The sequence below is a fragment of the Lethenteron reissneri genome, chromosome 3 (assembly GCF_015708825.2).
Source record: "Lethenteron reissneri isolate LAM-NWPU_2019-01 chromosome 3, ASM1570882v1, whole genome shotgun sequence".
In the NCBI taxonomy this organism is placed as follows: Eukaryota; Metazoa; Chordata; class Hyperoartia; order Petromyzontiformes; family Petromyzontidae; genus Lethenteron; species Lethenteron reissneri.
Genome location: NC_083781.1, coordinates 4,810,104 through 4,837,696, shown reverse-complemented (window position 1 = coordinate 4,837,696; position 27,593 = coordinate 4,810,104). Strand labels below are relative to the sequence as shown.

General features: G+C 42.6%; 1 protein-coding gene across 1 annotated transcript; it reads left to right on the top strand.

Annotated features, from left to right (window-relative positions):
- Positions 1–122: 122 nt before the first annotated feature.
- On the top strand, positions 123–27,593 carry LOC133345356 (forkhead box protein K2-like). Its single transcript, XM_061556044.1, has 8 exons — positions 123–1,115; positions 9,478–9,723; positions 10,951–11,173; positions 13,396–13,566; positions 14,227–14,420; positions 15,427–15,593; positions 17,365–17,892; positions 18,380–27,593. Exons 1-8 carry the CDS (start codon positions 712–714, stop codon positions 18,634–18,636), a joined length of 2,190 nt encoding a protein of 729 aa, XP_061412028.1. The 5' UTR covers positions 123–711; the 3' UTR covers positions 18,637–27,593.

Genomic DNA, 27,593 nt, shown 5'->3' with positions numbered 1-27,593 from the left:
GCGCCTCCCTCCGCCACGCTTTGGAGTGGCGGGGCGGAGTAGGTGGGGGGAGGTCCCCGCGTGCCGCGATCCGCTCCGGAGTTGCGAGCTCCAGCGCCGCGTTTTGCCGGCCACCACCCACCCACCCCCCGGGTGTCGCCGCACACAAACGGTCCGAGACGTTTTGGGGCCTTGCAGCTCCTGGAGTCGACCTCCAGCCGCCTCGGTGGGGCGAGTCCGAGAGAGTTGACCCCCCACGGGCTCGAGAAGTCGATCTGCAGCGCTAAAGGCGATCTGCAGATCCGGAGAGGGGCAGGGAGGGGGGGAACCTGCAGCGCAAGCTTCGAACTATAGTCAACCTTCCACCCATCATCGACCTCCTCGAGCGATCCTCTCGCGTCAAACCTCCACCTTCGGTGCTTGAATCACACCCACCAAGATCTGGAGTTGACCACAAGGTGTGTGAAGTCAGCCTTACGTCCAGCAATACCAGTCAACCGCACTCAACACTATAGTCGACCTAGCATCAACTTACAGTCAACCTTCATACAGCATCAACCTTTCGGCTCGGCCTATATCCACCTTCGGACATCTACAACCTCCACATTCATCACCTCGACTCCACCACACCCAACAAACCTCCAGCATCGAACGACTGCTGGTGGTGTTGGTGTTGTTGGGAGACGGAGCACGCGGCCGCCTCGTGGAGGAGGGGTGGGGGGGTAGAGAGCCATGGCTGCACTGGACGCCCAAGAGCTGATGGACCGAGGTGCTCTCGCCCTGCTCGCCCTACGCTCGGCACCCTGCAGCCCGGCCCGTGCCTCGCCCTGGGGCGAGCAGGCTGACCTGGGTGACGACCACCATCATCATCATCAGCCCCTGGAGCCACCGCTTGCCCGGCTCGAAGGTCGCGGCGTGGACTACGTGGTGCGAAAGCGGATGGTGACGGTGGGCAGAGACTCGAGCCAGGGTGCCGTGGACGTGGACATGGGCAGGTCGAGCTTCATCTCGAGGGCGCACCTGGAGATCGCACTCGAAGGGACACACTTCATGCTGAGCTGCCTGGGAAAGAACGGCGTGTTCGTGGACGGCGTGTTCCAGCGACGGGGCGCGTCGGCCCTGCGCCTGCCCAAGACGTGAGATGTCTAACGCGCACCATCACTCAGCTACTAGTATTACTACTACTACTAGTACCCATCGTATACCACTTAACGCGATCACTTTAGCTTCTTTTCTGGACATTGTGGCTCATCGGAGTCATTCTGATGCGTCTACTACCTCCCTAATGCTCATAGCTCCTTAAACATTAGCAACTATTCTTAACCGCCAACTACTTGTGCCACACCTAAACCTTTACCACATATGCCTACATCCTCTAAACCCCTTAAAATAATCCTACATACCCCGACAGTATTACCCCGTAAACCTCCCTGTTTACCTCCTACCCAGTTTCACCGAGTCTCTGAATGTAGTCTGTCCACACCCCTTCCTCCTCACCAACAACAAGGAGCAGCAGCAGCAGCAGCAACCCACGTGTTTGTTGTGAACCATCAAGTGAAAGTTCCTCTTTGTTGCTGGCGGATAGTAGGAGTCACTAGTGTTGAGACTGCAGATTTAGAGGAGTGTCACCTTTTCTCTTGATTAAGTTATCTGGCCTTCCTCCCAACCCCACCCCCAACTCTTCACAACATCACAACAACCACCCACCCCCCTCCATTTCTGGGGTTCTTGAGCCGGAATTGTGTTTGGGGTTTCTGATCAAGAAGGCCAGGAGATGGCAGCACCTGCCATGGGAGTGGTGGTTGTCCACAGATGATTCAATGGATTGGCTCTTAGCCCTGTGGATTAAAGCAATCTGTGGGTCATCTCCGGACTTGTGTTTACATGCCAATCGTACATTGAATTGGCCTACATCAGGATTCCGGACCCTCCTTAAATATATGCGTGAGACTCGTTGAGTATTGTGAGTTGCATTCCAGGGTAAAGGGCATTATAAATCGATACTGTGCTGCCCTGAAGCAGTGTTTAGCAGTGAGTTTTCGTTTGTGTCAGGGAGGTTTGTGAGGGAAAGTGAGTGGCTCGTTTTTGTTGTTGTCTTTTTGGAATTGGTGTTTGCGTTTTCGGTGGGGATTTTGAGCTTTTTTTAAGTTGTGATTTCAGTGGGCTCTTGGCTACTATTTATTTTTAGTCGTGGCTTTGGGTGTTGGTTTTTTTGAAGTTATTGTTGGGTGGCTTTTGAAACAGGCGCCGAGTGATAAGCTCCACAAATCGCTTGGTGGGAGTGGTGCTTTGGTTCTTCTACATTGTTTTTGCATAAAGTTTGAGCACAAGTGAAGAAAGTTTTCCACATTTCATTTTTTTACGTGGTTTTAAGATTTTACAAATATTTGTCTGGAATTTTAGATTTCCTCTGATGGTGTTTGTGATTTCTTGGGGTTTTTACTTAATGACTCAATTGATTTACATTTTCACCTGTCGATAAATACACAATTGTTTTGTTTATTCGTTACGTGGCTGTGACATATATTTTTTTTGCGAGCTTGGAAATTTGCAGCATGGTTAAATTGCTTTTGGGAGTGTAGGTGGTAATTTTTTTCTTTGCTCTTTCACTTTATGTTATTCGAGTGAGGAAGTGAGTGATTATTTTGGGAAAAGGGTGGCCTTTTTTAAATGAGTGTTATGTGTGGGTTTTGAAATGCTTTGAGAGTGTTTTTCTTTTCATCTAGTGTTTTTAGTATTTTTATTGTTATATATATTTAGCACGTTTAAAGTGTTGCCAATGTATGTTGTTTTCCATTGGGTGGTGATTGAGAGTTGAGGTGAAGATTTAACATTTTCTTGTAGTGGATCGGTTTTTAATGAGGTGGAACAGTGTCAGAATAGAACCCGAAGACTTGAGTACCAGCCATGGCTAACATCAGTGGCAGGTGATATCTGAACTGATTCTGGGCTGCCACCATGGGAACGAATGGTCAAACGACTTCCAACATTGGATTATCAAAGGGATGTAAATTATTATAATTATTAGTTATTTGCATTTAAAAGTTGCGTGATTGTTTTGATGGGTATTTTGTCAATGGTATGGGGTACATTTTGGGAATGCATCTTTTTTTTCGTTTGTGATATATTTTGGACGCTTTAAGATGGGTTTGACCATGTTTAAGTGCTGCGAGTTATAATATTCAAATGGTTTTTGAATTAGGATCTATGTATTACCATTTTGGATCATTCCGGTTATTGCATTGCTTCCTTTTTAGATTGTGGTGTTTAGTTTGAATTTTAGATACTTTGAATGTTTTTTTTTTACAATTTTAAAATATTTTTTTCTGAAACTTTTCTTGGAAAGTTTAGAGAACTTCATCTGCCGTTCTATTTATGGGTAGGATCTGAATTGTTGCTATTTTCGTGGCCCGTCTTTCTCCCAGACAATGCACCGATTAAAGTGTGTTTGTCTCAATCATGGTTATACATTTAAATTTTGGTCAGGTTTGAATTGTCCCTTTATCACTCCATATTTGAGAAAATTCGTTCGCCATTGGGGGACACCAACAGTGATTGTCCTGTGGTGTAACTGGGACTTGCCATAGGAATGTGGAATTTCCATGACTGACTCAAGAGCCATCATCTGAGATTAATCTTGGTCCACGATTGTTTAAACAAATGCTAACTTTTCGTTTCAGAATTGTGGTTTATTTTCTCTTGAAAATCTTGGTTTATATTTTAAAGTTTTACTCGTTTGATCGTTTTGATTGTTCAACCTTCATTAAAAATTTTGGTTAAAAGATGTAGTACTTTTTTTCTTGTTGAATAATTATTTTGCATTTGAAATGTGCTGAATTTTTTGGAAAAGGTGACTTTCTAAAGAATGTTTTTGCTTGGGATATTTTTTTAATACTGTATTTTATCATCGCACATTTTCATTTACCTATATAGACATCAAATAGTTTATAATTTTAAAAAGTCTGCAAAAAAAGGTGGAAAATGGAATATTGTGCCATTTCTTTTTGTGCCCATACATTTCACATAGGAACGGTTACGTAATCTTTCATGAATAAATGTATGGACTGCAGGGAAATATATTTAGTGGGTATAGATATACGTACAATACTCTGCAATTAATGCGTGGAAGATTCTCCCAGAATGTTTGCTATGGATAGACGCCTCTGCTGAGCTGGGAGTAATTTTGCCCGAGCCAAAATTGTCGGGAAGTCGACACCTGACACAAGCGTCAAGAAAATAATGAAATTATAAAAGCAACATAAATTATCCCTGCAGGGATGTCGGTGCATGCTGTGCATTGCAATCATTGAATTGCATTCGTTGCTAAATTATTTTAAAATAAAATGGATCTGACATTGCATTTCGTGTTTTGCAAGGCTGACGTGCACATGGTGTGCCATTGTGTTCTGCGGGTCGCCATGATGGTTGGTCTGTGATGTGTATCGTGTTTGAAGGCTGTGTATTATTTAACGCGACTACTGTGCCTGGCTTAAGGCACCAGCAGTTAATGCTTTACTGAATGGTAATTACCTCTATCTATGTTTTCCTAATGCATGTATACATTTAAACACATTTCCCCTATATATGCTTACACCCATATCTGTGTGAATAAAATATAAACATTAGATTATCCTTGCAAGATTGTTGATGTCTGCATCTAGGTTATTTCAAAACTGTTATCCACCGTTAATGAATTGAAAATACTTATTTAAATCACGTGTAGTTGGAGGATTAGAATTCAAAAAATGTTTTTGGGATTGCTTGCGTAATAATAAATTGTTTTAGGTGTATCGAGGCAACATTGCCATTCATTGAACTACAGTTATTGGAGAGTTGGGAATGTTTATGTTGTTCATCGATAGACCTCACGATCTTGAGTAAGTTAATGGTGTGTTTGGCCACATTTTCCATCACCTTGGAGTTCAGTTGTGCCATATCTTAGAAGCCAAGCATGCATCATCCTGGCTAGCATCTGGATGGGAGACTGTCAGGGAAAGGTCAGTTTTATGTAGGTTCTGTTTCCTGCATAATTAGAGATCTCTCAAGACCCATCCTGGTCTTAGAAACATTTAAGTACTGGGACTATACCCAACTTCTTCGGAGGCTCTGAGTGAAATTAGAAAAGTCCACATTCCCCTGGCAGGGATCATCGTTTCAATATGATATCTGACAACCCTCCAAGGAGAGAATGCATCCGAGGGTGCAACCATTGCCAAGATGAAGCGATGAGATGAGTTAATGTGCAGGAGTGAGATGGATGGTAGCAGCACTGCTATCCCACTTGTAGCATTGAGGGAAGGTGACAGAGTGGGGAGGTGTTCATCAGTAGATAAACAATGTCAGATTATGACGACGACGACCATCCACAGTGGTATTTTAGTGCACCAGAGAGAAGTTAGGCTGAGTGGGCTCCTGACCAGGATTTTAAAATGTGCATCCTCAACAATTGTGAGTCGAGCATCCTCTCAGCATCTCGGGGCTAGATTTTCATGAACAGAATGAGCATAAAAACAATAATTGTTCCATCCACAATGTGACCCAGTAAAATAACCAATTGGACATTCTGCACATCTGGCTTAATTATAATTATTTAAGGGTTTCCTTGTTGCTTATTGAATTTTTGTTTACGTCAGATAGTGTTTTCTACATACATGTTGACCAATGCTTTATGTTTTGTGAGCTCTTCAAGAGCCCAACTTCATTCAAGTTTAATACTAACTTTAATTGTAAACAGCCTTGACATAAACCATAAGAGGGCTTTCCACACCTGGTGTTTGCGTCCCATGCACATTAGCATACCCTGTGTTTTGGTAAAGGCTTTTAGCGATGGTGGAACAATACTTTGACTATGGGAAGGCAGGGGGTGTGTGTCACACTTTTCTCCCCAGTGTGGAATGAGTTGCTAAGAAAACAGTTTCCAGTGAACTGTTGTTGTTGTTGAACATCGCAGTACCAGCCTTATGGGGGTGGCATTGCATCTATGGCTCTTGACCATGTTTATTTACGTTTACAAGTGCGTTCTGGTGCAGGAATCCTGTGCTATCTATGCAAAGCCGCGCTTGCTTGCTGAAGGCAAGCTGTCACATGTAGCTTCTGCAGTAACGTGTGTTGTTCACTGCCCTTCGAGGGGGATTGGCTGTGCAGTTGGCCACTCGTAGTGATGATTTGCTTTCGGCGTTCTCAGAATTGTACGCCTTTGCTTGTGGCTCAGGGGAGCCCAAGCTAATTGATTTGAGTACCTTCCCACGATACACTGCTGTTGTAAATGTTAGTGTCCACTCATACGCCAGACACTTATATAACCTCTGTTTTCATTACGGAGGTTATATAAGTGGGAGGGGCGGTGGACTCGGTCCCATTTGCTGCGTTGCCACTCATTGAAACTGGTTTGGAAAGGGGTTGCCTCAATTCAGCCGGTTTGGTGTTGCTGCACGAAAACAAGGAGTTGCACGTGGGCTGTTTGAACGGGTGTGCAGCTGCGGCTATCTCGGGACAGTCCTGCATCGGTGGTGCCAGGTTTATCCAGAAATGTCAATAAACAGCAAGTGCAGGAAACGTAAGCGTTAAAGAGGTCGGCCAAACGTCAACGTTAAAGAGGTCGGCCATGACTCTACTCGTCGTGTAAGTGTAGAGGAGTTGTTTTGAGGAAGACGAAGCTGTTGTACAGCCGTGAATCTCACAGGATGTTTTTAAAGGTTACTTTTGTACTTGCGGACTGCGATGCCACTTCTTGAAGGGAAGCTCAACCAAAGGGAAGTGAAACACGTGCTGTAGCTCTCGTTACTATACACCTAGGATGTGTGTCTTCGTCTGTCCAGCACACGTTTACAACTTTGTGAATTAGAAAGTAAACTTTCAAGTTGTGGTCATCCGTGCCATTATGGCACTCGAGTGACATCACTTGGATGTGCCTCTGATGCATATTAATGTCACATCAATGCAGGCAAATTTTAATGTATTTTAACCAAGTAAACTTTATACCCTTGTATGGTAATGAATGTGAAACCCTAATGGTGTGGAACAATCACGTGTGTGTTTTGGTAGTATTTTTGTTTTACGTTACTGTTACATTCACAGTAGAGAGTAAAAGAGTGGCTCTCTTTCTTAAACAATTACTGGTTTCAGAAAGCTCACTGACAATCATCTCTCAACTTTGCTTTTGTGTTTTGTATATGAGAGGTGGTTAAGAGGTACTTTTCATAATTTTTATATTATTAATATTGACTTCCCAAAATGAGCTCGCCTGATAATATCCCAACTTGAATTGAAATGATTACTAATGCAGATTTGACCTTTTTTTGTTCAAATAAGAAGTTCGGAAAGTTTATGTAGGGGATGGTTTATTGCACTCGAGCAGTGACTCACTGGTGTTGAAATAAGGCCTTGGATGAAAAAATGTAATTGGTCTGGCTTTATTACAGTCAAATGCATCACCACCATGTGTGTGTTGATATTCCAAAGTCTTCTGAGAAACGTGGCAAAAAAACACAGTTATGCAGCGAAAGTATAATGTTACACGCATACTCCTAGATCTAGATAGTTGTTTACCAAGGTGAGCGTGTATATGATATTCGTAGTGAACATGACTGTCTTGGTCTTCTACGATTAAGGAGTTGACATGCCTTCTGGGGGTTATGGACAAGTCTGCTAAGTGAATTATTTCCTCCACATTACTTACTAGGATGTTTGCCTTGCACCTGACACAGCCCTGCTATAGATTGTTCTGATAAAGTTACTATTGTGCGATCCTACACTTGTTACTGTTTGCTTGTGAAGCACCAATCAGGAAAAGAGGTCCTCATTCCCCGTTTTTATTTCCCATTTCACAGGTTATTTGCATGTGTCCCGGTTGTATCAGTAACCACGTGTTCAACTTTGTCTCTGCTAGCAGCTCTTGAGTTTTTTTTCATCCAAAAGTTACATGTGCCAAAGAATAAAACGTTTAAGCGACCAGCCGGATGAATCACTCTTAAACATTCACAGCTGTAGTGAACATTAAGACACTCGGTGAAGGCTTGTGTGCCCATAGGCTTGGTTATGCGATTTCAGTGCTTATACTACACGCCACTGGTAAGACTTTTCCATCTCCGCTTCACGCAACACTCTTAAAAAAGATGAAAAATTTGCGTACATTACTTCACCAATACCAAGTCTCAATAATCTTTGGATTGGCAGGATAAGGGCTATCATGCGAAACCTGCTCATGCAGGGTTTGGATAGTTTTGAGAAGTTTGTTTATGCAATTGAAATCTGGTGTGGGTCACCAAATGATTGTAATCTCCAACACTGCTGTTTATCTTCTTCTTGGTTCTTTCGGTAAAGTCACGTAGAAGGGAAATAATAAAATAATAAAAATAAAACATAAAATAATTCTCACGACGTTTCGGCTGTTTATGTTTTCACATTTCTCTCTTTGTCCAATGTTTGCCATGTTTCGCAACAAATAAATTCTTAACGACCTGTTTAGGGACGAAGTGACCTGTCATTCAGTCACTGTCAGTGTTTGGAAATATCTGAAACAATATGATACATACCAATGCGATATGGCAAGGCAGCGAACCTGGAGTGTGGTACTTTTTAGCAATGTGCATTATTATGATTGCAATAAAACCCCAACCGCCTTGTTTTTACCCCAACCGCCAAACAGCCTTCCTCAATGATGCATTTATGTGCACGATTTTACCACCCGCTTTCATTGCTTCGATGAATTGTCACGATTCAGTGTTAACATAGATTAAAGAAATACTAAATCTTGACTTAAAGCTTTCGTGACTGCAGGAATTCATACTCTTTGGATCTTTCGGTAAAGTCACATAGATAGGTTCAAAATTATAAAATAAAAAAATCACGACATTTCGATCGCAACACAAGCAATCGTCTTCAGGTGAAAAAATACAGCAGGCAGACTGCTGAGGCAGGAAGAAATGCCTCAGCAGTCCGCCTGCTGTATTTTTTCACCTGAAGACGATTGCTTGTGTTGCGATCGAAACGTCGTGATTTTTTTTATTATTTTTCTATCTAAGTGACCTTACCGAAAGATCCAAAGAGTATGAAGAAATACTGATTATTGAATCATTCTTTTCGTATAAGGTTTTTATTTTTCATGTTGTGTCTATATAGTTTTTTCCACTCCCTTAACTGTGATATTACATGATAATTTATTTTGCATAAATCGTAAATTATTGATTTTCTATTCCATGTATCATGGAATAAGAATTATATACACAGCCTTGTAATGATAATTCCTCATAAATCACTGAGTGACTAAAAACCTTGACACAGGTTTTTGCAGTTGTGCGGTTTACTTCTCTGATGTGTTTTTTGGATGATGGGTTCGTGCCAAACAACACGTGGTGCAACCCGAAAAACTAATCGGAAAGACCACAAACTAGTTTTGTGAGGAGGGCATTGAGTGATTGCTGGGGCATCTCGTCACCTCCGCCTGCAAAATGCAAAGCCCTGAATTGACATTGATGCGCCCCTTATTTTGGGTTGCAGGTGTGTCCTTCGGTTTCCGAGCACAACCATCCGGCTGCGCTTCACCTCGTTGGTGTGGGAGACCAAGTCCCCAGAAGGCGTGAGCCTCGGTGGAGTTGGCGCCGGCGGCGCTGCCGTTGGAGACCGGCGCTCCCCGTCGCCCCCGCTACAGCCCCTGCACCCGGACATGTCCCCGCTCAAGCTGCACATCCCCGAACCCGGCCTGGACGTGCCGAGCCCCATGCCCTCACCCACGCACACAATCAGGTCCGCGGATACCTCGTACGCTCCGGTTCTTGCTTACGGCTCGGCTCAAGCTTGACTCTGACTTGGCTCTGACTCCAGTTGGCCGGCTCAAAGCCATGCTGAGCTTGAGCAAACTCTTGAGCACGGTTCCAGTCATGCTCAGGATCTGTATAAGCCAAGCCATGACTGAGCCGCTCGTACGTGACTGGAAGCAACTGAGCCGGCTCGAGCGTGAGTTGAGCCGGCTCGAGCGTGAGCTGAGCCGGCTCGAGCGTGAGTTGAGCCGGCTCGAGCGTGAGTTGAGCCGGCTCGAGCGTGAGCTGAGCCGGCTCGAGCGTGAGTTGAGCCGGCTCGAGCGTGAGCTGAGCCGGCTCGAGCGTGAGCTGAGCCGGCTCGAGCGTGAGCTGAGCCGGCTCGAGCGTGAGTTGAGCCGGTTCGAGCGTGAGCTGAGCCGGCTTGAGCGTGAGCTGAGCCGGCTCGAGCGTGGGTCAAGCCGGAGCTGAGCCGTGACTAAGAATACAGCTTTTGTAGAGACTTAGTTCTTCTTGGTATTTTTTGCCAACTCGTGTGGGGGTTTCTTCGCTTGGCCCCCTTTCTCCACTCATTCATGTCCTAGCCATGTGAATCTGTATTCTTTCAGAGATGCCTCGTAGTCTTAGATGTCGCAGCTGAAACAAGAGACAGGCATTCCCTTCAACTTATACAGCTAACATAATATCACCATAGCTAGCTTGATATGAAGGGGGAACACAACAAAAAAACATGGCTTCTCAATATTGCTAATACAAGGCTACTCTATATGAAGAAACATGTTACCTACCAACATAAACACTGAGACCAGACTGAAACCATCTCAGCCCGATCACCAATGACTTCACACAAATAAACCCGTCACATTATATGTGGTTATGCACTTAATTTGGCTCAATTCCAGGGCTAAGAATACGGAAAAAAAATGGGATTGCCTGTCAGTTGCATAACGGATGGGAAAGTGCCATCCTCTACTGTGTGAACGGTCGTCGCTTGAAGGGATCTCTGAGTTGGCGCTGATATCTGCTTCGGTGGGCCATTCTCTAACGAAGGAATGCGCTGCCATGTGAGAGAACCCAAATGGATACTTTGCCTCATGACATAATTGGGGGAAAAGGATGTTTGAAAAAAAAAAGAAGTTGACAAGCGGCGTCGCGTAGTGTGTAGACCGGGCTAACACAGGGCCATTGTGCGCGTGCCTGTGTGTTTGGGAGACAGCGCGGCCAACTCGTGCCCGGCCAGCCCTCGCGGGGCGGGCATGTCGGGCATGTTGGGCTGCCGCAACGCCCGCCTCACGCTCGCCGATCTACACTTGGCGGCGGAGTTTGCTCAGAACGCTGCCGAGAAAGAGGCGGAGCCCCTGGTGATCGTGGCCGAGACAAACTTGAACCCCAACCCACCGCCCGCCCCTACCGGGGAGGAGAACCGGCCCAAAGTGCAGGTAACGGCAGCGCACCCCCAACATCGGCAGCGCACCCCCGACATCGTTCAGCGTGCCCTTCACCACAATGTGGGGGTTTAGGGGGAAGACTGTCGTGCTGGCTGTCCGTGCTGCTCTCGTTTCAAATAATGTCCGTTTTACAACGGACACTTGAACTTTGGCAGTTGATTGCACTAACTGCTGGACTCTGGAAGGAATTGGACTTCAGGCTGTGTAAATTATCCCATTGGCTATGTGCGATGACCAGTGGTTCCCATCCTTTCTGGTCTCTGCCCTCAACATTTTCTCACAGACTGCCATGCACCACTGACTTATTTTGGAAAATGAAAACTACTGTAAAAGCTCAGTAAAATAATAGAAAGTTATAAAAAATATTGACTTGCCTTTTATTGATGAATATTAATAAGATGGCTGATGCTGATATTCGTGCAATGGCCAGGAAAATGAGAAAGATCATATTATCTGCCACGGTTCTGTGGATCCCTTTCCATGGCCCTGTGGTCCGCAGACCACCAGTTGGGAATTGTTGCAGTCGACTATACAGCCAAATGTTATCTTTATTTCTGTGTTCATTACTGACCTTTCATGAACATTAGTAGGAAGTACCCGGCTTTGTCTTCTCTTAAACAACATAACATGTACATACACAAATACTAAGCTATTATAAAAAAAATCCTGGCGTTTAATTTGTCCACCAACAAAATTACAAGAGCCTTACAGAAGGCCTGAATCAAAAAGTTATAGAAAGTGGGGGGTAAATAGTTGATCATAAAGGTTTCCAAAACTTGTTGACCCCTCCAAAAATGTTTTACCCACCTTTTGTAAGCATATATACCTTACATACAATAGATTCAGTAGTATCTAGTGATTCTACAGTAGTATATACTGACTCTACAGTAGTATCTACTGACTTTAGTAGTATCTACTGGCTATAGTATCTACTGACTATAGTAGTATCTACTGACTCTATTGTCGTATCTACTGACACTACAGCAGTATCTACTGACTACAGTAGTATCTACTGACTACAGTAGTATCTACTGACTCTATAGTAGCATCTGCTGACTCTACAGTAATATCTAAGGATTCTACAGTAGTATATACTGACTAGTAGTATCTAGTGACTGCAGTAGTATCTACTGGCTCTACAGTAGTAACTACTGACTACAGTGGTATCTACCGACTATAGTAGTATCTACCGACTCTATAGCAGATATCTACTGACTCGATAGCAGTATCTACTGACTCTATAGTAGTAACTGCACACATTGGGGTGGGGGAGGGACATCACGCTGTTCAGGATTTACCTCCGCATATGCTTCTGCAGCAGTAACTGTGCTTGATTGTTTTGATTTTTGGCATTTTTAACACGAAGAACCTTCCTCTCCGTCTCGGCAAGCTTGTTTGCGTTGCTAGGTGCAACTGCGAGTCGGCGTTCCGCGCATGTGCAGATGCGTGCTTTGGCGCACGTGCTCAAAGTTATCATTACGATCAGAGGACATTGTTACAAAGTGTTATTTTCTTAGTTTAGATTGGACCAAGGGCAAAAACAAAGAGCAAGTGTTCATTAGGGGGCTTAGTTTGTTGTATTTGTGTACTTTGTTGAAACGTTACAAGGATGGCGTACATACACACATGGGAAAAAAACTTTTATAGGAAAGATAATATTTTTATTTAGTTTCCTGCCCAATTGTTGGCAACACACTGCGCTGTGAGCCCAACGACCCGAGTTTGATTCTCAACCACGGCTAACATCCGTGGCGAGTGATCACTGAACCGGTCCTGGGTGGTTCCCTTGGCTAATCTATACTGACCAGTAGAGTGAAGTATGATCATTCAATCCCCCATAACTGACAGGCCTTCATCCAACAATGAATTGATTGATTAAGGGCCGTCATTTATTCTCTCACATGAATGCTATGTTCATTCTCTTCAACATTGCGCTCTTGTTAATCGTCAAAGCCTTAATTCTTTAATATATTCCATTATTAATGTCCTCATTGTCAAGACTGTCAATTGGCATGATTAATTTCATTATCAGCTCCATCATCTGCATCATTAACCTCAAGACAAAAATTATTGAACATTATCCATGGCGAGAAACAGCATTTGTATTGTTGTTCACATTGTCACATTATCTTTGCCTTGCGCAAGCCTGTCAGATTGCTCTGTGTTTTTATGTGAGTGTATGTACCTTACTTGTGCGCGCGTGTGCGTCTTAGACTGCACAGCTTGCCTTTGAGCAGGACGAGAGCAAGCCCCCCTACTCGTACGCGCAGCTCATCGTGCAGGCCATCACGTCGGCGGCCAGCAAGCAGCTCACGCTCAGCGGCATCTACGCCTACATCAGCAAACACTACCCGTACTACCGCGCCTCCGACAAGGGCTGGCAGGCACGACGGAACGCGCACCCCGCGGCTGCTTTAGCTTTTACCGCTCGCTTGCGTTATATATCGCAAACAGCCATTCACAAGGTTTACATCTCGACTTTTAAGAGGAAGCGGTGTGGTGATGGCATTTATCGTTAGTCAGGCCACCAATGCTGAGATATCCTAGGCTATTGCCAAAAAGGAAACCAATTTATAAATTTCATAGCATGATCATCTCAGCTCATGTTCCAATAATGATAGAAAAATAATTTCTTGACTTAGATTTTTGTGCTTAATTCACCAAACCCAGCTCTGAGGACTAAATTATGATGCTCGTCTTTTGGGTACTAGTTTTTGATTTTTATCACTGCGCAACTTTCTGGGAATTGCCAAATTAGTGTAACAAACTAGTCTTGAAGTATATACTGATTTGATTATCAAGAGTAAGCCCTCGTGTGCGTATCGGTGCAATTTTTACCTTTGATCAATTTCTCCGCAACTAATTTGAAAAATAAAAACATCTTTATAACAAGCATTTACCCAGGCCTCATTTTGAGAGCCGTTACTTATCTAATTTGCCTGTTGCACGCTTAAATAACGAATGCTGAATGAGGCGTTGTTCAAAGAAGCCTAAGTGGGATCCGCAAGCGCTCGGCTCTCCCTCACCCTTTTTTCTTCCAACAGAACTCGATCCGCCACAACCTGTCGCTGAACCGCTACTTCGTGAAGGTGCCCCGCTCGCAGGAGGACCCAGGCAAGGGCTCCTTCTGGCGCATCGACCCGGCGTCGGAGGGGAAGCTGGCGGAACAGGCGTACCGCAAGCGGCGCGCCCGTGGGGTGCCCTGCTTCCGGGCGCCCTTTGGTCTGCTCTCGTCACGGTGCGTGGCCTTCGACCCCGGCCTTCCGATCCTTTATTTATTTCATCGACGTGTTTTACTGTAACGTTCTTTATAATCTGGAGCTTAATCTAAGTGTCAGCATCCATGAAGTCGGCAATTGTTTACTCTTGACGGCATGCTCGCAACCGCCTTGGCTGTCGAATGCAGAGAAGTGAACCACATAAAACAGGGGCCCTGCCAGCACCTCATCATGTCACCCACGGCCACCGTCACTGTAATGTGGCCAATATGACAAATTGGGTTGCAGGTAGCGCATGGTAACCACATACTATCTCCTGTATAAAAGAGACCTGTGTTGAAACTGGCTCTCTTCTGCTTCTAATTAAGGTTCATCGATCGATGTAATTCATTAGTGTCGTAATGGATTGGCTAATATGCAAAATGTATTGAGCAGAAAAATTCAAGTCCTAATAATATGCATTCGAGTCTTTCTCTTACATTTTTAAGTACATCCCAGCCCCATTACCCCTATTGGGATTGCTCGGCATGCTGACTACTAGAATACTTTCTCCTTTGAAAACGAATTTCTTTAGAATTGATTTTTGTTTTAGTTTGTTGTCCTCCCGCCCCTCCGATTAGTATGGTTGGTTACATACGGTGGCGAAAAAGTTCAACAAACATACTCGGAAAGACAAAAGTCTAGATTGAGTGATGAGACCTGCATGTGTGTGTGGGGAGTGATGGTGCAGCGGTTAGCGCACTTCTGTACGAACCCGGACACCCGAGTTTGATCCCCGGTCACGGCCAACACCAGTGATGAATATCTGAACCGGTCCTGGGTCTCCCTATGTAAACTTAGCCTTAAATGAGTGCCTGCTGCAGTGTGTAAACATCGCCAATGGGGAGACGAAGGCGGTCAGCCGTGGTGCTGGCCACCCACCCCCTCGTGTGCCATGCCGGCCGACCTTCATAGGTCCTCATAAACAGCTCCTGCCCCAACAGTGTTAAGGCTACACGGGGGCTTTTTGTCTTTGTGTGCATACAGGAGCGCGCCCCCATCGCCGACTCACCGTGGCTCTCTGGCCGGGGTGGAGACCCCGGACTGCTTGTCCCGTGAGGGGTCTCCCACCCCCGCCGAGCACGAGGGCGTCTCCACTCACCACCCAACCCTGCCCACCCTCTCGGATGCACGCTACACACAGAGCGCGCCCGGTGAGCGTCGTGCACAGCACTTTGCTCTGTCTGCCGTGTTTCGTAAGTTGGGAGAGGTGGCGACGCACGGCTGTAATTTTGTGACTGAGGCAGAGTTGGTGAATCACATGGTGTAGATGTAGCCACATGAAAAAAATACTTCAAATGTTGGCTAAACATCCCAATTTTTGCGTGTTTATACATGTTAATATTTTTTTTTTAATAACATCTTATTTATTTATATGTATACTAGCAGAAGTACCCGGCGTTGCCCGGGTGAAAAATATATTTCTTAATAACCTTACATATATACACAGATGGGCTGCTACCCTGCCCCCCCCCCCCCCAGCCACGATCTCCTCGGCCGCTGTGCAGTAATATGTACGGCTTATAGTGTGGTGGGGTGTCGAGGCCTAGTACCGTGCAGAGCCTCCGGCCTCGCCTAAATTGCCCACCCGGCTGAGGCTGGGTACTGGGGCCGTTCCCCCCCCCCCCCCCCCCCCCCCCGCGCTACAATAATACTGTCTAATCGCTATAATTTTATTATCTACCGACCCTATAATAGTAATTGCACAGATTGGGGTGGGGGGGGAGTGAAGAGGACGTGAAACTTTGATGAATTTACCTCAGAGTCGCGTGTTAATGCGTGCGCATATTTTTAACGGAAATTAAAAATGGCGTCCACCCCGCAGCGAATGCGTCGCTACCCGTTGCCAGGGGCAACCGCGGTGGAAAACCAAACGGACCAATCGCGTCTCGCAAATCCCTCACATTTCGTCCAATGAAACTGCGTATGGTCCGGCGACACACAGACAGACACACACACAGACAGACAGACAGATTTGCGATTTTATATATATAGATATTAAGCTATAAAATAGTATAAATCGTCAGTGACGGTTCATAATGAAATTTATATTCACTGCAAAATATAATTTCTATTAAAAAGTATTTTAAGACATGGCGGTTGCGGTATCAGGGCTCTCACAAAGTTACATAAAAGGTTTCCTTTCTGCCGTAAATGAGAGCACAGTGAATACTGTTCCTCTAGCTTGTGTTGCTTACGAGAAGGTGGATGCTCTGGTGCAGCGTGTGAACATAATTTCTGGGGAGAGTTAAAGCCAGCCACGACTGGCCTCCTTTAACATTATTTCCCACAATAAATAGATGCTCCCTAACAATATGGCTAGACTTAAATTGTGTTGTCTTTTTTTGTCATTGGCAAAAGAAAATGTCAATTACTTTTAAAATTGTTTTCAACATCGGCTTTGCTATAACGTGCGGAACATATTAAACGTTCACGCTAGATATGCAATAGTGTGCGATTGTTATCAATGCTAAAATAACATAAGATAGAAGTCGATTAACCTTAATAATAGTATAGCCCACAGCTGATTGGCACACACGTGTATTTGTATAGCCCTTTTGCCAATGCACTGGTGGATGAGAGCCTCTCCACACCTTGCAGGTCACGGGGGTTATATGATCATACTTCACGATAGTAGTGTGTGTTGGTGAAGGTGTGGAGCATGCACATAGGAGTGTAGGAGTACAACACAACAATGGATTTTGCTGCACTGCTTTCTGCTGCCCACTATACAGCTATTTCATGATGCCTGAGACCAGCAAGCCAGCTACATGCAGCTATGTTGTGAATTTAATTGTCAAGCTTATAAGCGATCATGCGGGAATCCGATGTTACACTTGTTTGGTAACTGTCCTTGGCTAGTGGCAGATCTGTTGACTCTATACCGAACAAATTGTGACCGCGACTTTTTTTTTACCTTGTCAGGCTCTCCCGTGAGCAGCAGCCAGCCCATCCTGGTGAGCTTGCAGCACCAGCTGCCAGCGCTCATCCCCACCAAGCCTGGCACGTTCACGCTGGCGCCAGGAGGCACCTATACCATAGCGACGGCGGCCCCGCCAGGCCGCGCCGGTCAGACACTGGGCACCAGCGCTGGCAACCCCACACCCGTGGTGGTGCAGACGGTCACAGTTCTGCGGCCTGTGTCGTCGTTGGGCCCACTTGAGATGCGGGGTGGCCTGCCGCAACAGATGCAGGTTCAGACGGCGCAGGCGCAGCTGCAGACGATGCAAACAGTGCAGATGCAGCCGGTGCAGGTTCAGGTGCAAACCGCGCAAGTGCAATCGGTGCAAGCGCAAGCAATGCAGGCTATGCAGGCCCTGCAGGCGGGTCAGGCCCGGCAGATACAGGCGGCGCCCGTGCAGGCGACGCAGGTCCAAGCCGTGCAACTGCAAGCGGTGCAGCTGCAGCTGCAAGCGCAGCCTCCGTCCATCACCACGTCGAGCCCGACGCTAGGTGAGTTTGTGCTAAAGGAGTTGTGATGTATGTCGACGATTGCTGCACTTGAAATGGCCTTTGTGTAAAAAAAAATTAAATGGCTTGTGTGGTCAAACCAGGTTCTGTGGGTTTTTTTTGCAGTTGGTGAACTCATTGAGCCCATGAAGACACGCTCTTGCCATCTGATGACTTGTTATTTTCTAAGTTGGGTTAAATGTTTTGTTGCTCTGTTGTGTCAAACGTTCTTTAATAGAGTAATTATCCTATGTGCCACCAGATGGCGATGTTCATCATCATCATCCATGGGCAGATAGCCCATAGGTGTCCACTGCACATTTTGTGAAATGTTTCCACTTTCCTTTATCTTGTGCCAATATGTGATGGTAATGTTACAATTAGAATATAAACCGAAAAGAGTGCTGAATGAAATTCATGTGGGCAGGCGGTGGGTAGTGTACTAATTACATAATGAAATCCTACTGATTACGTTTCTCTCTCGTTTCAGCTGTAGCAAACCCATTGCAGCTTTTGGCTGCGCATGCGTCCGCCTCGGCCGCGCTTGGCACTAAACGCGCCGCCATCACGGAGAACATGGGCCACAAAAACGTGTCAGCTGAAGAGCCTGTTCAAAAGAGGCTCTGCGCAGCGTTGGGGAAGGAAGAGTCGGAAGATGACGGTGATGTGAGCAGCGACGGTGAGGGTGCCCCGCTTGTAATTGCAACTGGACCCGACGCGACGCATCACAGCAATGGGGTGGATTAAAAACACATTGGCCACATCCTGTTGTGGCTTTTCTGCTGTTTTAGGTCGGGCTTTGGTGATGCCCGTGTTATTTTGTTCCCGAATACATTTTATTGGCCAGAATGTGGTCCCACCCTGCCAATAAGACCTGCCACCGATGGAAGAAAAGATGTCACTGTTGTTGTCTCTGCAAGTTGAAGTAAATACATTTTGAGTCGCAAAAAGTAAGAAGAAAGAAGACAATGGAACACATGTTTGCTTATGGTCTTAAAGTCTCTCCCAGAACCATGAGGAAGTCAAGGAATGAGCTAAGTGTCAGAACTTAAAAGATTTATGCAATAAGAAAACATCAAGCAACGTCATATTCGTTCTGCCATCATTCGTGGCTGGCCAAGCAGCCAGAACTTTGGCCACGTCTTTAGAACCGGCAGTGGCTGTTACTGTCTGAAAAACTATAAACATTTCACCAAATACTGCTTTGGAATGGATAGGGATATTCCCTTCGTCTTAACCGCTCTTCTGTAAGGACACTGCTTTCTGCATTGTCACTGCTGGCCATGCCCGTGACATGATCACATACCCCACCCTAAAGGGGAGAGAAAAACTACACGTTGGGTTTGCATGGAAAAAGATAAATATTAAACTAACTGTTGCTTATTATAATCCTGTTTTGCTCGGATCCCTACGTATTGCTGGCTTGGTATAAATGGGCATCTGTAAGATGATCTTTCTCCAGAAAAAATCAGGTGAGCGAAGTTAGTGTGAGATTATTTTGCAAACGTTTTGTGCAAGGGAGTGTATCTCGAGTCTAATGAGTACTGCCTTTGGTAACATAGTAACGTAAGTCCAAAGGATGCCGAACTTCAAGTGTCGGTTGAAATTGAGTGGCGGTGGTGTCATTTATAAATCACAGTCGTGCGTACTCTTCTCACGGTACCGTTATTAGCCTCTTTGGTTGCATTACTCTACAAACAAACTTTGTCGGACATGTAGTAAAAAAATGTTTGTTGTTGCTGACAATGACTGGACTTAATCTCATATTTTGTTTAAGTAAACCTGAATCGGGGGGCTATGTGCCCGACATGTTAAGCGAATTTTTTTTTTATCGGATATAGTGTACGACTTTTGTCACTTGACCACAAGCATTTGTCCTTTACACTTTTCAAATATCAATTATCGTGCTGCAGCCGGAGATATTGTGCGCTGACAATTGCTATGTTTACTGTTGTGAATAAACAGAGGCTAATGGTAAAGAAACGCATACCGGTTAACTTAACACCTGTTTTTCATGGTTCGTACATTTCTACTGTATGGCTGAACGTTCATGCTTACAAAACGGATGTGCTTGCCTTTGGCACTAAAGCAAAGGATGTAGTTGTCAGCCCATTTCTAATTTTATTCGCCTATCTCTTGGTATTATTTTCTCTATCTACCTCCTTTTTATGTTTCTTAAAAGGTTTTATTTCATTTTTTTATTCGTATTACGATGCTTCCCATGTCTACATATATACGGTAATTTTTGTTATAATATCAATGCAGTATCACATGTTTATAGTGCGTGCAAATGAGAATTTAAATCATACTGACAATGGGCTGTGTGATGTGCGTATATGGATTTTTTGGTCATTAATTTGCATCGCTAATGAACCTTGAACAACAAGTAAATTGCTGCATTATGCTCATTAACCAGTGGTTGACATTTATGAACTGTACGATTGTTTTAGAGCCTTTAAAAAAAATTGTACTCTGTCCATATAATTTAAACAATCTGAAATACAGTAAAAGAAAAGTGAACATTTGTAACAGGTTTTGGCAGTGTTTTAATTCACCCTATTTTCCAGATGATTAAAGATTGCGCGCGTCTCGTGATACGTAAATACTTACAGCTAACCAAGTGTTGCTTTTCTATTTACGGGTGGGAGGTAATTTCAAATTGTTAGTGAAGCAACAAAAAAACACATAACCACCTTTGCTGTAAGTCTTTTGGGGATTTGATGGCCAAAGCCAGGGTTAAAGTAAACATTAACATCAATCTAAAGTAACAAAAGACAAACATGCGCTCATTCTATTAAGACGTGAGAAAGTATCTTGAAATTTACATTAAGCTGCGGAAGATTGATATAATCAGATATGCTACGTTTCGGGCATATATGTATACTGTGCAGGACATTTATGTAGATTCGTTTTTAGTTTTTTTTTTAAACAAGAGTTGTGTTTTCCATGGTGATATGGGCCAAATATTAAAACTAAGAACCAGAAGTTCTGCTTTTGGTAAAAGAACATTTACTTGGAACCTTTGTTTTCTATTTCGAATTGTTGGAATCTTGGTTCTTCTAGTAACCAGCATTAAAATGCCAAATTGCAGTGCCCTGGTTTTTACTGTTTTTGAGCAACAAAGCCATCTTGCATGTGGTATTTCTGAAGAATGTTTTAATGAATAAAAAAATGTAAACAAAACAGCAGGGTCGGCGGGGGCTTCCTGTAGAAAGGCAGAAAAAACATTTTTTTCTAATTTATGTGAATCCTACATGCGCAATATTTGCTGCAAATCTTGTGGAGCAATGTTTGGTACACATGAAATGTATTTTTTGGAAATGTTATTGCGTGCCGTAAGTTGAAAATCTGTCCAGTACAAACCTAAATATCGTACTATATCATCAAATTTGGAATTTCACACCGCTTACCGGAAGCCATACATCATAGCTAAACATTATTTGAGTAGGTTATGTAATGTTAATGAAAAACATTTAACTGAATTTTGTATTCAAGGCCCATGCTGTCAAAATTGATATATTTAGTTACATCATTGAGTGTTCAAACAGATATTTGAGGATAAATTATAAGAGATGTTGGGGATTAATATTTAAAAAAACATTGGCATCGTACACTACTAGATAGTAGTGTACTAGATAGTAAGTACACTACTAGATAAATGTAGAGCTTTAAAATAACAAAGCAAAATGCGTCTTGGGGTGCATCGACAATAGCTGCCATTGGTGACCAGTTCCCAACAAAGACTTTTAAGTGAACTTTGAATACACTTTTGGCAACTGTTCTTAGTATTTTATACTGAACTCGAAAATAACTTGTCACGCTTTTACGATGTGTGCATTCACATACATTTGTGTGGATATTAGTGATGTTCGCGGTATTGTGGGTTTTTTTTTATACTGTGATAATCACATGCAGTGGAAAGCCAATAAACAAAATTGTGTACATAAATGCTACTAAGAGTCCACAAGTGTGAGGGGGGTCCATACACTCAATAGGATATATTTTTAAATTGCCATTTGTAATGTTACGCTTTTGACTCGATCATGGGCTACATACGGAAATGTATTGTCTTTCCTCTGCCATCATTGGGATAACGAGTGTAATTCGGGATTTTAACAATTCACCCCTTTTTCCCTAATTCAGTTAAAAAAAATTGGTAGTCACTATGTGATTAAAAGAATTTATATTTTCCCCCATTGTGGTTCATGTATAATTTATAGTGGTAAAAAAATGTGTGAAAGGTAATTAACTTTTAAACACCATCCGATGTATTTATTGTAATATCACTTGTATCCCTAAAGTGCATTGTGTCATTCACATTGTCATTCAAGAATTCATGAGTATATGAAAGGTATATAACCCGAATAATGCTTGCTGAACTTGAGGGGTTTTTTTTACACTAAACACAGCCTCCACTTTAGATCATTTGCCTCAGTTGAACGAAGCATAAACACATTTGAATTGCATGCGCGTCAGTTGGCAGAATGTAATCCACACCGTTTGCGTGCCCATAACATCAATGTTGAGATTGGCTCAAAAGTTAGAATAAAATATTGTTTTGGTTTTGCAATCCATGGACATTTTTCTTTGGTGGCTGTACAAGGAAATTACATGCTTAGCATGACTATTAGTCTCGCTTTAGCATCAGCCAGACTATAGTTTACAGTTGATTGGCATTGTATTTAATATATTTCTATTTATAACTTTGCAAGGAATGCAATGTTAATTTCTTACCAACAATGGATAATTAACAAAGTCTGTGATTATCCACACTTATAATTGATATTCTAAATGGATCTATTGAGAACGACCGTTGAATTTCACAAAAACCGATACTCATTTTATTGATCTCAAATACATATTGCATCGGGTTGACTCCAATTGGGATTTTAACCTCATGCATTGATATGAACACTCAGTTGTGTAATAAAGGTGATTAAAACATTAAATTATCTGCCGCTGTCATAAGCCACACTCCAAATGTTTTAACTATTCAGCTTTTTTTTTACATAATTTAATTCGCTGATAACTGAATGTTTTGTTTTCTTATCAGAGGCAGTTGGTACATATTTACAATAATTTTAATCACAATTTATAATATGTATCAACAATAGCCAGTTGCATATTTCATCCCAATGTTATTGTTTACATTCAAGAAGTTACTATGGTTACTCGTGTTAAACACGAAAACATTTGAATTGCAATTACGCTCGTGCAAATTGGCAGAGTATACATCGCCAATGTTTAGGACACAGTTGGCAGCATACATTTATGGTAAGCAACACAAAGCTGACGATTGTTAACTGTCTTGCAGTATTTTAATTAAAGGACACCCCCATTCGCAGCAGTTTATCTCGTTCACCGCCATGGAGTAACGCATGGAATTCTTGAGACAAGTGCTGTGGCATTGCATGTAACCTCATGCAACAAGCAGAACGAGCGCAGCCTTTCCCATATCGTGCATGAATGGGACAATCGCACCCGAAGACTGGAAAGGGCATTTGGGCACGTGGCTTTCGGAGATCTTTTGTGATGGACCAATCGGCAAATACTTTTTATATTTCTTCAGAATGCATGCAATGTGCTTATTTCTCTATATTTATTTGTATACGTGTTGATTCGTGCATATGTATGCTTTGGTGTAAACTGCACCTGACCTGGCACAGGTTCCCTTGTGACGTCACCGTCGGTGGCGAAATGTGACTGTTGTTGTGTGGTGGTGGTTTGTGAACTGTGCTACAAACCCACCAACTTCAGTTTGATTTGCGGCCAAGGCTAACATCGGTAGCAATCGATATCTGAACCGGTGCTGGGCCTTGACTAGGTGTGGTGGGATGAACATCGGCACTGAAAAGACGAAAGCGGCTGCAAGCGTGGTGCTGGCCACACCACTACCTCGTACGTAATGTCGGCCTTTAACAGGTGGTCGCTAAAAGCACGCCTCGGAAATCGAGGCTTCTACCATCTCTTAAAACGCGCCTCAGCCAATACGTGCTGCACATTTAAAATGTGGAATTGTCGTGCAAGTGAAAGTTTCATAGTCGCTGCATATTGTTGTGGTGCTTAGGGGGAATGTCTATTTTCCCGGCACTTTGAGCACGAACGTGACATCATCTGATAAAGTATGGTATGCTATTCTGTTTTTCTCAACACATGCCCTTTTTTATAATTTGTGATGCTTTTTTGTACCCCAAACCTAAAATTATACATTTGTACATTACATTAAAAAATATATAAACTCACTTAAACCTCTCATTGGATCATTTTTACTCAATTTTTTATTAGGTGCTTTTAGGAAAAACATACCTTAAGTTACACACAATACACTTATTACTGTTGAAGTATTGTGTAATAATAGTTGATTAATGGTAAGTAGCAAAACATTAAAGTTATGTTCTTGCATTTTTATATTTTAAAACCTTAACAGATTTTTTTTAATTCCCTTTATTATGTGTATAAGAAATGTGCTTAGGTTTCTGCAGGCTCCGTGTAGTAGCATTAAAGTTTTATTTAAGATTATACCCAACTCGCCAGTAAGTTGTTCCCTCGTGTTTTTTTTCATATCTCATTGTCCTTAATGTACTTTGATCACAAACTATGATTACGTTCTAATTATGGGTATGCAATTGTGACTACTGCCTATAATAAGTTGCTGATGTAAGTTTTTGCGTCCCGATCCAAACACTTGTGATATCAGTCAAGCTGTTCTTGCTTTGGCTACATAGTTGAACTGTTTAGTTTTGACAACACTGGAGAAGACTCAAAATATTGGTACTAAATGTAATACCATTTGCAATTAAATTGGCTGAAATTTCTGCATAACACGAGCCTTGTTTAGTATAAAATTTCTGGATCCATGCCCACATGCAAAGAAAATTGCACTATGAACAACTATTGCTTTTACAAAATTGATACCTCAAACTGGCTGCTAAATATCTGACATGAAATCCAGTACTTTAGGAGTGGCCAGATGTCTGCACCACTGAAGTGGCTTGAAACTTCGTAACCACCCATGAATACATCAATCAGGTGCTCAAGTATAAGTACATTGATAATTATTAATTTCAGTCCAGTCATCAATTACTGCACACAAAATATCAAATTTGCTTTTGCACTTTGGCTTAATTCCAGGTCTGAGAATTCAACACTGGTTTGATTTGCATGCAACAATATCAGCAGAGAGTAGAGGAAAGTGTGACCTTTGTTGTTTAAAGGATAAAATGGCCACCTGAAGGATTTTATCTGGAGCATTGTGAAACACATCTAACGCAGATAATCCTTTACAAGGGGAAAACTGGCCTACATGATTTCCAAATGGATCTTTGGTCTCATCACATGCGGATAGCTCAATTGGAATAAATTGGCGGCGTGGGGGGGAGACTATAAAGTAATGCAATGCATATACTCATTAATATTAAGAACTGGTGGTAGGCACTCTTTAGAATAGTTTAATCCTACGCATTTGTATTGTGGATACATTCTTGCAAAAAAGGAACGTTCCAGTTCAAGCTTGTGCGTCCATCTATTAGCGATATTTGTTGGTAATATAACTACCATGCTCTGTTAAACACAAACCTTATAGTACTATTGCATGCTCATTCCTACATAGTGCATGTTAAGCAGGCAGCGTAACCCTTTAATGCATCATGTGGTAACCCGAATCATTTTGGCTTGTATTTTATTTTTTTCATTAATATTTAGTCGCATTTTGTTTGATATATTTATGGAGTTATCAATTGCTTATGCCTTTAGGTGTTGGTGCAATTTCCGGTGATAGTATCACTTCCTGTTGAGCGAATCACCTTCTTGGTTGTCATGGATGTATATAAATTGAGGGCTCGTGAAATGGGAAGTGGTGGTGGAAGAACTCAAGCTCATCGAGCCAAGGTCCTAAGCTGCATCCTGGGACATGTGGAGCTGCGTTTAAGAGTTGCATCGAGAGCTTCCGAGCCCGATTACGAGCCCTTGACCACTCCTGGTCGCCACTTGAATCACGTATTTTTACGTGTACGACAGTTTTAATTGGATGTTAATCTCTATGTGCTACGTCCTTTCTTAAATATGCTTTGTCCTCCTTTCATTTGGCTCTGTCCATGTTACTTCAGAACTTAGCATTGGACACTCCTTACAGTTGTATCAAATTGTTATAATGTCTTATGTACTTAATTTTCTGTCTCTCCCGGCTTCTCGTACCTATACTTTTCCCGAACAAAACATTCAGTCCGTTGTTTTCTCATTCAATGTCCAATAAATCTAATCTGCCTCCTCTCTAATTATTCTCATACATTTTCCTGTTGTACCTGTTATCTGTAATAGCTTCATGTTACTTGTCTTTTCTGCCCGTGTTATATACTTTACATCTTTAAAAAAAAAGTAATGTTGTTGGTTCTAGAAACATGTTTTTTTTACTAAATACAGATGTTAATGTTTCAGCATTTTACAATTCTCAGTAACTGATCTTGTATACATAACTAATAATTCATATTTTTTTAACTGGATTCCTGCCTTCACATGTATTCAAGCCACAGTTATCCGGGTATAAGAGGCCATATTCGGAGGAAATAGACAATCTCATGTGAACATACCATTCCATATTAATTGTTAGTGTTGCTCTTCAGAGATAAATAAACTATTGGGATGTTACATATATTTTTCAGAACAACTTTTTTTAAGTCTTGGCCGAGAAAAAATGGCATTGTTTAAAAAAAATTAAGAGCCTGATGCATGTATCAAGAAACCACATTTTCTACTAGTTTTCAGTAAAAAAAAAAAGGCCAATTTTAAGCAAATTATTGGCAGTAATTGTCTCTGCCAATGCATTGTGGAAGCCAAAACGTGTTTTGTCTCTAAAAATGTGAGCTTTGGTGTAAAGCTTGGTCTGTTCTACCTTCAGCTGAGCTTGAGTTGATTCACTGCCCCTATTTTCCTGTAACAATCTTGATATGCTCGGCACAATCCTGGAGCTCAAAGGAACTACCATTTTATCTGACTTTAGAATGTGAACTCTTGACTTGAGGCCAATTTTCCATAAAATATCTCAACAGATTTGGGTTAGGCTATGTAATGATACTGGCCAGATCATTGTGGCCTAACAAAAAATCAATTATGAACCAACATGCATTGACTTATTTTCTTTTGGTTCCATTAACTAAAGCTGTAATCTTCACACTTGTCCAAACTTGAAATGACTGGTATTAATTTTACTTAAATACTAAAAGAATCATAGGAGTGATTTGGTTTTAACTAGTCAATGTTTACAGACATGGGAATGTTGGTTCATGTAACAAAAAGTGAAAAACATTGGAAAAAAGATCAAACTTTTTATAAATACGACTTTGTTGTAATCTGTATTTTCATGTGGACATGTCTCAAAGAAACAGTGCCACTTACTCTGTCTTGTCATTATGGCTGGTACATAGCAGAGAGCCTTGTTTCTCAAAGTGAGTGGATGTCATGTTACATGTTGCTTTTAATCTCGTGCAGCAGAACTGGCAGATTCATAAATATAAATGTTAAAAATGTTGTTTCAATGTAATTTTAATGTAATGGAGATACTTAACATTTGGTGAAAAAAAATTACGTTATTGTTGAATGGCTTCTAAGTGAATGGAGTTTAAGTGTCACAGTGCATATTCATATTGGACTTTATTGAAGTTTACACGGCAAATGTTTGTCATGAGCCTGTTTTAACTCCACCTGCAGTG